Consider the following 12,289-nt stretch of genomic DNA (forward strand, 5'->3'; position numbering starts at 1 on the left):
CTAGAATTTCTAATGGGAATTTGTCCTGTACCTATCACTGGTATATTAAAAGAAATATATTCATTTCCTTTTTATTTCCCCATGAGATTTTAAACGTTGAGTTCTTAGATATGTGCTCTAAAGTGATTGAGTTTTATGAAATACTGGAGAACATGTAAAAAACACTTATGAATAGTTGTAAAATAAGAATCTGTAGCTACCGTTTTTCCAACATGTGCAGTGTGTCCAGGCAATATTTTAAGCTTTGAGTATATATTGTATCATTTGTCCCTCATGCTTAAATTAAATAAGGTTTTGCCCTCACTTTAGGAAGGGCTTAGAGAGGTTGAGGAGTAACTTGCATGCAGTCACACAGCTAAGAGTTGGTGGAGTTGGGATTCAAACTCAGGGTTGTGTGACTTACCTTTTTATGTTTAGGATTTTATAGTTAATTTTTACTTATTTTTAAAATAAAATCTTTAACGGTACAGATTCTTTTTTTTTTTTTTTTTTTTTTGCTACACCAGTACTCTGGTGTAGCATACTGGCTTTCTCTCTCCCCACTTGTGGAAAACTTGCAGCCTAGGTCTAATTTGTTAGAGGTATACCCTGGGATAGAATCTGCTGATTGAGTAAAGCATATTTAAATGATAAAGAGAGGGGTGTGGTAGATTCTCTTGTTCCGTCTCTAGAGAGCTTTGATAGCTGAGAATTAGGCTGAACTATGAGGGGTCGTATGTAGTGGAATTATATTGAAAGGATAGCTTACTGTACTTCGTACTGTAGGAACAGCATTTTCCCTGTGGTACCTGCAGTTAGCAATGGCTATTTTCTTTTGAAAAGCATTAGTTGGTCTCTTTGTTGGAGTTTACTCCATATTATGAAGTCAGATGTTATTGATTTCCAATGAGTGTTGTACAGTACTTATATTTCATTTTTTCATACTTATATTTCATATTATATAACCTGTCTTAAGACAGCTATTTTACTTTGAAGATTCCATCGCGTATCTTCCTAGTCATTTAAATGTAGGATATACATGCGCTGTTACCCCACATAAGTTTTCAGAGTTGACCCCAAAAGCTTTGGAGTAAATAGGGTAGGTATAAAATTTTAGTACATTCTCTTTAGCCTTTCTTTTTTTTCCTGATTCACTTGCAGAGCAAGTAGCTTCATCTCCTCCTACTTCCTACCTTGCTGTCTGTAGAGCAGAGGCCTGCCTAGCTGCCTGTTTTTGTATGGTCCAGGGCACCACTCTAGCGTTGTGAGCCTTGGAGAGCTAGCTGGGGTGCTCCCCTCTGCCCCATCCTCCCCTTTATTCCAAGTGTTTGCTTCTCTGGCCAGTAGCCGTGCCTCACTGCTGCCCAGGGCTTGCTCAGGTGCCCTACACGTTGGGTTTTCTGCTTGGCAGTGGCTTGGCAGTGAATGGTGTAATCTCACACCGGAACTTGGTGACTCAGCAAATTGCCCTCTCTCCTGCCAGCTGTACCAGCTGCCCAAGTTTGAGATGGCTGGACTCTCTGGCAGGAGAGAAGGGCGTGCTGATATTTGAGTGTCACTGGGGCAGAGAGTGAAACAGACTGTATTCACCACTACTCACCTCCCTCCCCTGGGCTTCTTAACACCAGACTGGATCCTCTTCCCTCAGAGAAGTCTCCAGCTAATGGCAATTAGATAGCTGTGTACTTAGTGTACCCACCATCTGAGATGGCCCAACCCAGGTAAAAAGCGCCCAGGGCAGGGCAGGAGTTTTCTTTCTTGTTATAACAAGTACCTACATTTTATCCTTGATTTTGCCTCTTTTTTGGCAAAGCCTAGAATAGCCCTTTTCAGAAAAAGTGTGCCAGTCCCCGCCCTATAGCCCTGTCGGCCTCCTTGCACATTGTTGCCTCAGGGTCTTGGTACTTGCTAGTCTCTCCTTATGGACAGGTTCTTTGGTAGCTCCTGTTTATTACCAAAACAGAGAATATCAGGTTTTACTTTTCAGAGATTAAAAAAAGTTGCCTTTTAAAAACTTTGCATTTTACTGATTCATTTGTTTGGAGCTAGCAATGAAACGGAGCAAATAGACCCAGTTTCTGTTACAGTCCTTTGAGAGAAAAGACATTAAACAAAGTCCCGCAAATAAATATATTACCAACTGTGGTAAGTTCTGTGAAGGAAAAATTCAGGGGCCTAAGATTATAAATGGAGAGGGGAACTAATTTAGAAAAGGAGTGAGATTGAGTGCCTCTATCATTTCTGCCACCACCGTGGATCATCTGTTTACTGGATTACTGCAGTAGCTTTCTGACTTGTCTGTACTTATGCCCTGGCACACCTGCAAGTCAGTTTTCTACATAGCAACCAGGGTGACTCTGAAAATGGATTAGCTCGTGTTACTCTTGTCCAAACCCTCTGGATGGTTCCTCCTCTTACTCTATAGTAGAAGCCAAAAGTCACGTTGCACTCAAGGCATCATTACTTCCTTGATTTAATCTCCCCCTATTTTCTCCAGTGCTCACTCTGGCCATATGCCTCCTAATCATGGCAGAGATCTTTTCAGGCATACTCTGGTCTCAGCTTTTTGGCACTTGCTCTTCCCTTGACTGGTAATGCTTTTCCCTCACATCCCATCACTTCCTTCATGCCCTCTCTATTATTCATGATTGTTAAAAAAATTTTTATTTATTTTATTTATTTACTTTTGGCTGCCTTGGGTCTTTGTTGCTGCGCATGGGCTTTCTCCAGTTGTGGCAAGCGGGGGCTACTCTTTGTTGCAGTGAGTGGGCTTCTCATTGTGGTGGCTTGTCTTGTTGTGGAGCGCGGGCTCTAGGCGCATGGGCTTCAGTAGTTGTGGCACATGTGCTCAGTAGTTGTGGCACATGGGCTCAGTAGTTGTGGCTCGTGGGCTCTAGAGTGCAGGCTCAGTAGTTGTGGCACATGGGCTTAGTTGCTCTGCGGCATGTGGGATCTTTCCGGACCAGGGCTTGAACCCGTGTCCCCTGCATTGGCAGGTGGATTCTTAACCACTGCACCACCAGGGAAGCCCCCAGGATGTTTCAAAATTTTTTATTTTTTACTTTTATGTAGTCAAATGACCATGTTATCTGAAAAAACTACAGCCTTCTCACCTCACCCCATACACATACCTTATTTCTCTCACTTCTTTAAGTGCCACTACACTTAGCACTATCTACTTTACTACATTTTTACTTTATCTTGTTTTGTCTCCCACTCAAAAAGTAAGCTTTACAAGGGTGCAAATTTTTAAATGCTTATGTTCTGCTGAATTCCTATGTCCTAGAACTGTGTTTTGTGCATAGTAAACTTGTAGTATATGTTTGTTGAATGAGTGAATATGAATGAGGACAAGAAAAATGGGAAATTGTGATGGGAAAATTTCCAGGTATGGGGGAAAAAAATGGGTGAAAGCCCTGAGCCAGGAGAGAGCATAGAATTTTAGTGCCTAGAATGTGTAGTGAATATTCTGAGTTGAGGCTGTAGAGTTGAATGATGTCAAAAGTTTTGGATGTAATTATAAGTATAATGGGAATGCAAGAATACTCTCCTACATAACCAAAGTACAGCTTTCAAAATCAGGAAATTAACATTGATTGAATATTACCATTTAATCTACAAAACTCATTCAGATTTTGCTGATTTTCCCAATAATGTTGTTTACAGGTCCAGGATCTAATCCCAGATCTTGGCATTGCATTTAATTGCCTTTTTAGTCTCCTTCAATCTGGAATAGTTCCTCAGTTTTTCCTTGTCGTTCACCATGTTGGCATTTTTGAAGAGTACTGGCTGCTTACTTTGTAGAATGTCCCTCAATAAGGGCTTGCCTCATATTTTCTTGTGTTTTACGCATTTGGGGGCTCTAGTACCACCCAAGTGATGCTGTGTTCTTTTTAGTGCATATTAGGAAAAACACGAGGTTGATTTGTCCCATTGCTGATAATGTTTAACTTTTATCACTTTGTTAAGATGCTGTCTGCCAGATTTTTTGGCCTTACAATTAATAAGTTATACTAATTAGTATTTTGTGGGGAGGTACTTTGCAGCTTTGTAATATCCTGTTTCCATCAAACTTTTGTGTTTTAGCTTCCATTAATGATTTTACCTGAATCAGATATTATATTATGAAAGATGCCAAATGGTGACATTTCTCACTTCATTGTTTCTTCTAGATTTATTAGTTGGCATTGTACAGTAGGGTAGAGCTTTCCCTATTCACCTGTTTGTTTTGTTTACTTTAGAACGGTGTTCTTATTTTCCTTAGTGGGATATGATTTGTTATTTATTTGAATTATTCTGGACTTGGCTAGTAGGAGCTGCTTAAAGCTAGTTCCTGTGTTCTGACATATCCTCATCATTTTTTGAGTCCTTAACTTCCTAGCATAGCTAGATGTTTTAGGCTTGCCGCTTGAATTTTCTCAGTTGCAGCCATGGAGCCAGCAATTTCTCTAAGGACTGGCTGGCTCCGTTTAATGCATAGTACTATTTATCTGGCCTCTAGGTGTGCTTATTGCTACTTAGGTATTATTGCTTCTAGGACCTCTCAGCATATACACTTAGGAAATACATATACACACACATTTATACCTCTTTTGTATCTGTATTACATTGTATTAAAAAATGAGTTCACACTGTTACCTCCCGTTCCAATCCAAAGCCAGCATTTCTTCTAGCTGTCCACCTTCCCATGTTTGTAACTCCTTTCTCTGGTAGTTAGAAGCCTGACTCCCATTATCTTCATTGTATTTACCTAATTGCTCAGTTCTTCCTCTGTGTAACCAAACTTGTGGCCATGGCAGCCCCAAACTTGATCTCTGACATGTTGCTCCCACCCCTCTGGAAAACTTGGCCTCAGAAATAACAATTGCAAAGAGCCATGGTGATGGGGGTGGAGGAGCAGGGAGGTGATAAGGGAAGGAAGAAAGATTACAGGCCAGTTAGAAAGCTTGGCCTTGGACACCCCCCCAACCCCCTGGCTAGCTCAGAGTTCAGCCTGATAGGGGAAGACTGCCTCATGTTTGATAATCATTCTGGCTGCTGTGTGGAGAACGCATTGAAGAGAATGAGAAAGGAGAAGAGGAGACAGGGCGACTGGCTAGGGAACTTTTGGATTAGTTTACATTCAAGGGAGAGTGGAATTGTTGACTGTGTAGCAGTGGTGGAGATGGACAGGAGAGGACATACCCAAATCATATGGGAAAGTTGGTAAACCTGTTTTTAATCAGTAGTTTACCAGAGGTGTTAATCTGCCCAATGGATATAAAGTTATCTTAATAAGAAATAGTATTTTAAGATATACATTGGTTACCTAGGCAGATATTAGTTTGCTTTTAGCCAATAATAGTTGATAAGTATTTTTCTTTGGTGGTAAGAGTTTTTTTTTTGACAGTTTTTTCATTGCATGCATTTTAGATACAGGTTTACACATTAAAAGACTGTGTGGGACTTCCCTGGTGGTGCAGTGGATAAGGTGCTGCGCTTCCAATGCAGCGGGCCTGGGTTCGATCCCTGGTCAGGGAACTAGATCCCACATGCATGTCGCAGCTAAGACCTGGTGCAACCAAAAAAAAAAAAAAAAGACTACGTTAATTAACTTTAAAATGGCTGATTGAAATCTGATTTGTGGTCCACTCAAAGTTAACACGTATAATTTTAGTGTACTCCAGTTGTATTTACATAAATGTGTGTAATATTTAGCTTTGGTAATTTTAAATTTTGACCAGTTTTTATATTTAATTAATAAATTATTTTTTAAGGTTCTTTTTTCTTCCTGTTTTATTGAGATATAATTGACACATAGCACTGTATAAGTTTAAGGTGTACAACATAATGGTTTGACTTATATGCATCATGAAATGATGACCACAATAAGTTTAGTGAGTATCCGTCATCTCATATAGATACAATATTAAAGAAATAGAAAAAAGTTTTCTTTTCCTTGTGATGAGAACTCTTAGGATTTACTCTCTTAACTTTCATATAGAACACACAGCAGTGTTCATTATATTTATCATGTGGTACTTAACAATCCCTAGTACTTATTTATCTTGTAACTGGAAGTTTGTACCTTTTGACTGCCTTCATCCAGTTCCCACTCCCCTCAGCCCCCCACCTCTGGTAACCACACATCTGATCTCTGTTTCTATGTTTGTTTTTGGAATATAATTGACCTACAACACTATGTTAGTTTCTGTCACACAACATAGTGATTTGATATTTTGGTACATTTCAAAATAATCACCACAAGTCTAGATGCCATCTGTCACCGTACAAAGATATTACATAATTATTGACCATATTCCCCATATTGTGCATTCCATATTCGTAACTCATTTATTTTGCAACAGGACATTTATACCTCTTAATCTCCTATGCAGTAAGGAAAAGACAGCCTCTTCAATAAATGGTGTTGGGAAAACAGGACTACTTTCTCACACCATGCACAAAAATAAATTCAAAATGGATTAAAGAGTTTTAAATGTAAAGCTTGAAACCATAAAACTTCTACAAGAAAACATAGTACGCTGTTTGACATGAGTCTTCGTAATATTTTTTTGAATATGTCTCCTCAGTCAAGGGAAACAAAAAGAAAAATAAACAAATTTGCTCTGTTTTTTAGATACTATGATCAGATCTGTTCCATTGAACCCAAATTCCCATTTTCTGAAAACCAGGTAAGTCATTAATTTTAATTTGTTTTAAACTTATATGATAATGGTAAATAACTCATTTCCTCCTACCCATGGTATTTTATTAAAATAAATGGTGCCTCTTCACTATCCCTAGGTTTTTATGAGACTTTAAAAATACAAATTAGAAACTTTTAAGCCCATTGTAAAGAGTCTCTTGGAAATTCTATTCATGCCATTCCTCAGTCACTTCTGGGCTCATTTAGTGCATTGGACTGCATTTTTTTTCTTGCAGTTTTTAATCAATAGGATCTTTTGACTAATATAATCTGTGGTGCCCTTTCCTTTGGTTTTTACAGAATAAAGAAAACTGTATGATTCAGGAAGTACTAGTCTCATTTTATGTGCTTTAAAAATTATTTGCACAAGTTATATTTGCATATGAATTTGCAGATACTATGATTAGATGTTGCACTATAAGAATGTCAATCTTACTTTCTCTTAAAGGCTAGATATTGAAAATGCTGATGATTTATTACAGTTTTATTTGGGAGACTTGTTAAAAGTTTTTAATTTGTGTGGCATTTCTAAATTTTAAAATAGTTTATACAAAATACTTTAAACGTTCTTGTACTAAAGTTTTTACAAGTCAAATAATATGGTAAGATTTGCTTTAAAATATTCCAGGAGAAAAAGTATGTGTGTAGTGGGGTTGGGGTCAGGAAGTGAGGGTAGATGAACCAAGAAGGGCAAAAGGCTAAAACTGCTGATGGGTGTATGGGAGTTCCTTGTGTTATTCGCTCTAGTTTTGTGTGTATTGAAAATTTCTCTAATCTAGAATTGAAAAATTTTGTATTGGATTGCAATACATAATTTAAAAGAGGCCAAGTTCTTTTTAACCTTCATGTGTGGAATATTTTAGAGTAGAGTGAGATGCAGTTTTTAATTAAGTAAACTTTTATTCGTATACATACATAAAAGTGAACAGTATCATGTATATAGCTTGAATCTTCAGAAAGTGAATATATATGTATAACCACCACCCAGATCAAGAAATAAAATATTGTCTCATTTTATCCTGGAAAGGTAATCATTCTCCTACTTTTGTCATCATGGAGTAGTTTTAAATTTTATCCTCTGGGAAACCTGTAGAGCTTACTTCGTTGCCTTTACTTCTCTTGGCTTATTTGATGATCGTTTATTAAGTATCTGTTCTGTTCAAGCCATTGTGTGTTTGTAAAGATGAGTAAGATTGTGTTTTCTGAAGAAGACAATATGTATTCAGTTACTGAGGGAGAATGACCATTTGAAATATCCTAGTGCCAGTATCTTACTTTCAAAAAAGAAAATTTTATGGTCCACAAAAAGGAAAAGGAATTGGTTAGTTAGAGAATATAGTATTTTAGATGGGTTGAAGCTTTTGTCCTTTTCTTCACTGTGGATTTTTCTTTGAAAGAGACTTAATATTTAATGAGATTCAGGAAGGTAACATGAATTTCTTTTCTTTTTTTCCTCTTTTTATCAAGATCTGCTTGACATTTACCTGGAAGGATGCTTTTGATAAAGGTTCACTTTTTGGAGGATCTGTAAAATTGGGTATGTAATTTTTAAATAAAAAATGATAGGAAATTTGTTCTAAATACTTTGTATTGTTGTAGGTTTCTAAAATTGCTCTCCTTATGACTCTTTGTAAATAATAAAAATTTTTATGTTTTATTTTCTTTCTAACTTCAACTTTTAATGAAATTTCCGAATATTTGTAGAGAGCCTACACCTTGCCAGGCACTGTCATAGTTTTAAAAATGAATAAGATAGTTGTACTCAGTCAGGTTGGGAAGGTAGCTATCATTCTAAAATATTGTAGAGAGTATATTAGTCTGTGAACAAACTTCCGGGAGCATAGATGAGGAAGTGGTTAATTCTGCCTGTTTGAATGCAAGTGATGTTTGAGTGAGGCCTTGAAGGATGAATTTGGTTTTTCCAGGTAGAAAATAACATTACAGGTAGAATATTATAACTGAAAGTCACAAGGCTTTTTGATCTACCAGCTCATCATGTTAACCTTTCTGTGTGTTAACTTTCTCCTCTGTGAAGTGGGGAATAGTACTGTGAAGTACTGTTTATTTCATTGGGTTCTTCTGTGGATAAGATGAGTGAATATGTGTAAAGTCCTTAGAACAAGGCTCAATAACTATTAGCTACAATCAATAATATGAGTATTATATTACATATGAAATACATATATATAATGTGTATGCATCATAGAATATATACTATATAATATTATATAACAGTGTCATATAGTGTGTTACTATATGTAATACATATTGATATAATTATTGTTAAGGCTTGAAACCTTAGGTGAATTGGGGATTATGGAGGGTGAAGATATTGGAGAGTAGATTGTGAAGAGCTGCAAGTGTACTGTGAATTTGTGCTCTTTCCTCTTATATGTTTATAGCTTATTCCACCTGGGCACTGTGGAAGGGGCTTTACACATATTATCTTAGTAAATTCCTTCTCAGCCCAATGAAGAAAGGCACTGTTATCACCAGTTGCACAAACTGGTTTAGAAAGATTAAGTGACTTTCCAAGATCATATGGCAAAGATTTAATGAAGCCAGATATAACTCCAGAAAGCCTAAGTCCAGAGACTAGAGAGAAATAGACCAGTTAGACTGGTGAGAGATGAAGAGATTTGACTAGGTGTAGTGTATGTGGGTCAAGGAAGGGATGGGTTTGAGAGAGGGTTCAGAGATGAAACTGATGGATCTGCTGGCTGGCTGTCAGAAGAAAGAGTAGGAGTTGATGTTTGACTCTAAGGTTTGTAACTTGGTTTGACCTGTGGCTAATTATTCCTTTCAATAGACAGGTTGAGTTTGACTTTTCTGTGTTATATCTGGGTAGAAGTTTCTCTTTGGCATTTAGAAATAATATATTTAAAGCTCAAAAGAGGTCGAGATGTAGATTTGGGAACAATTTTCATTAAATGATAATAAATTTATCTCTTCTGGTAGATTGTAGATTGGGAAAAATATGAAAGCCAAGCTAGGGAATACAACGTTCAGCGGAATGAGAAGAAGAGGTTCCTGGGAATGAGGTTGAGAAAAGACTTTCAAATCTCAGAGGAACCAGGGTAAAATAGAGACAATGGGATTGAATGCTGGAAGAGTTTCAGAGATTGTGTCCAGTAGTTCCCAAATCTGGCTGCATATTACAGTTATCTGGGGAGAATGTTAGAAATACAGATTATATCTTTACAGACAAAGATACAGAATGCCAGATGTGATAGGAGGACATTTCAGGGTGGGCCACTGGAATTGATACCTTTGAAAATACCTTCAGGTGACTCTGATGTCGAAATGTCATTGACAGAGTCATTGTGGCCGAGGTCAAGAAATAGAAGGTTGTAGAATTCACTGGATTTGGCAGAGAAAGAAGTGTCACTAGGGGCATGCTGAAGTCAGATTGCGTCACGTCAAGGGGTGGACTGGAAGTGAAGTGCAAGCAGCAGGTGTGGGTTGCTCAGTTCAGAAAATATACAGTAAAGAGTTGGGGACAAAGGGAGCGTTATGCTGAGAGGGAGGCAAAGTCAAGAAAAGGACTTCTAGTGCTGTTGTGACAAGCAAGTTGTTTGGCTGAGAATAAGGAGCAGGTAGCAGGAGAACCAGGAGACATTTAAGTGAGATAGGTTAAGTTGATGAACTGAGGTCCTAGAGGAATTGGGACACACAAAAAATTGAGAGCATAAGTAAAGCTGCAGGTAGATCATCAAGGCATTTCTAGTAGCAAATATTGGGAATTAAATGTCCATCACTAATGTTTTGGTTAAATAAAGCACAGGCTGCCCATTCATTAGAATATTGTATAATTTAGAATATTAAGAATGATAATGCAAATATATATTTGTTGACATATACATCTGTGTCCATTGAATATCCAATAAAAGACCTGTTACAGGTGAGAGCTGTTGCCTTGAATTGATGTAACTCGGGGCCCCAGAGCTGGTCTCTTTGGAACACCTTTTATATAGAAACCAGGGTGATTGCTGCTTCCTGGAGTTGTGCATTCCAGGCACCCTGAATACGGTATAGTGTACTACTTGTGAAAAATTGGGTATGTGAGCATGTATGTACTTATTTGTCAAGATATTCACCAAAAATTAGTGGGTAACTCTGGGAGGATATTGAGTGATTTTTAATTTATTTTCTTTTTCTTTTGTGTGTGTGTGTGTTTAAACAATTGTTTGAATTTTAGAACAATTATTTTTATTTATAATCAAGCTTTTGTCATTTTGAAAAGCTCAGGTAAAAAAACAAGAATGAAGTTCAATATTAACAAAAAAGAGCTCTTTGAAGAAAGGAGAGTTGAACATTTATTTTAAAGAAACCCTGATTTAACTTTAGATGTGATAGAAGAAATCATAAAGGAAAAAAGATTTAATTACAGGAAAAAGTTTTCACAAAATCTCTTATGCGTGAGAAATTGTCAAAACAAAATGAAAGACAACAGTCTGGGATGATAATGTTCATAGGAAATATAATAGGCTGGCATATATATCTTATATATAAAAAGTTTACTTTTATCTGTTGCTTGGAATATATTTCATTCTTCTTTAAGTTCACTGACTGTCATATATACTGGATGAGTTGCTTCATATTTAGACTGTGACTTTCTTGTATGGCTCTGCGTGCGTGTGTGTGTGTTTTTAGAAGTTTTAATTGCTCCACCACCACACACATTCTGTGCTTTTATCATATTCTCAGGACTTTGCAAACTCTTGGTCTTATTATTTATCTCTCTGGACTCACCTTTTCCTGAGTGACTCTTCTGTTCCCTTTGGCCTCGACTGTTTTCTTGCTTGAATCTGGACTGTTTGCTATCTAAATCTGCTGTATAACTATTATCCCTTAGTTTAGAGCCATTGTTTTCTGGCTACTGTGTCTTTCTCTTTTGCTGGAATATACTCTTAAGTAACTTTCTCAGAAAAGGTCACATTTCTGAATCTCTTCTTTGTCAAAATGTCTGTATTTTGCCCTCACATGAATTTGGTTTGAAATTCTGCTTAGGTCAGAAACCTTGGAGGCACTCTTGACATTGTTTCACTTCATTCCCCACATTCAGTGAATTCATCAGCAAATCCTATCAGATTTTCTTTTGAAAGGTATTAAAAATCCAGTCACTTCTCAGCACCTCTGCTCGTGCTGTTGTGGTCAGAGCCACCATCACCCCTTGCACCTATTGCAGCAGCTACCTGTCCTAATCTCTGGCCTCCACCAGTGCTGCTTCCCCACAGTCTGTTGTCCACCAGGCAGGCTGAATGTGTCTCTGTTCAAAACTCTGTTGACTTCTTGCCTCACTCAGAGTAAAAGCTAAAGCTTTACAGCAGAGTTGGCTCTCTTACCTCCCTGACATCATTGCTTCCCATTAGTCCCTTGTTCCCCCTTTTTTTAGCCATACTGGCTTTAATATATGTTGAATTAATTAGAATCATGTTTCTTCAGAACCTGAAGGCATTGTTCCCTTGCCTTTTACTATCCAGTGTTACTGATGAAAAGTCTGCTGAGTATTCTTTTGTAGGTGACCTGATCCTTTTTTCTTGGGAAGATTTTTACAATTTTCTCTTTATACTTCATGGTTAGAAATCTCAAAAGATCTAATTGGCTTTCATTTGGGGTATG

The 12,289-nt window shown here is 37.4% G+C and overlaps 1 protein-coding gene across 5 annotated transcripts in view; it reads left to right on the forward strand.

Moving 5' to 3' along the window:
- PDCD6IP (programmed cell death 6 interacting protein) overlaps positions 1-12,289 on the forward strand; it is a 62,100-nt gene that overhangs the window by 5,948 nt on the left and 43,863 nt on the right. For all 5 annotated transcript variants that reach the window (XM_089919002.1, XM_089919004.1, XM_089919005.1 and 2 more), the window contains exons 2-3: positions 6,599-6,653; positions 8,135-8,204. In XM_089919002.1, coding sequence (XP_089775128.1) covers positions 6,599-6,653; positions 8,135-8,204 — 125 coding nt within the window. The remainder of the gene's footprint in view (positions 1-6,598; positions 6,654-8,134; positions 8,205-12,289) is intronic.

This window comes from Delphinapterus leucas, chromosome 10 (assembly GCF_059928025.1).
Source record: "Delphinapterus leucas isolate spDelLeu-1000000601 "Yukka" chromosome 10, BTC_Dleu_Yukka2, whole genome shotgun sequence".
In the NCBI taxonomy this organism is placed as follows: Eukaryota; Metazoa; Chordata; class Mammalia; order Artiodactyla; family Monodontidae; genus Delphinapterus; species Delphinapterus leucas.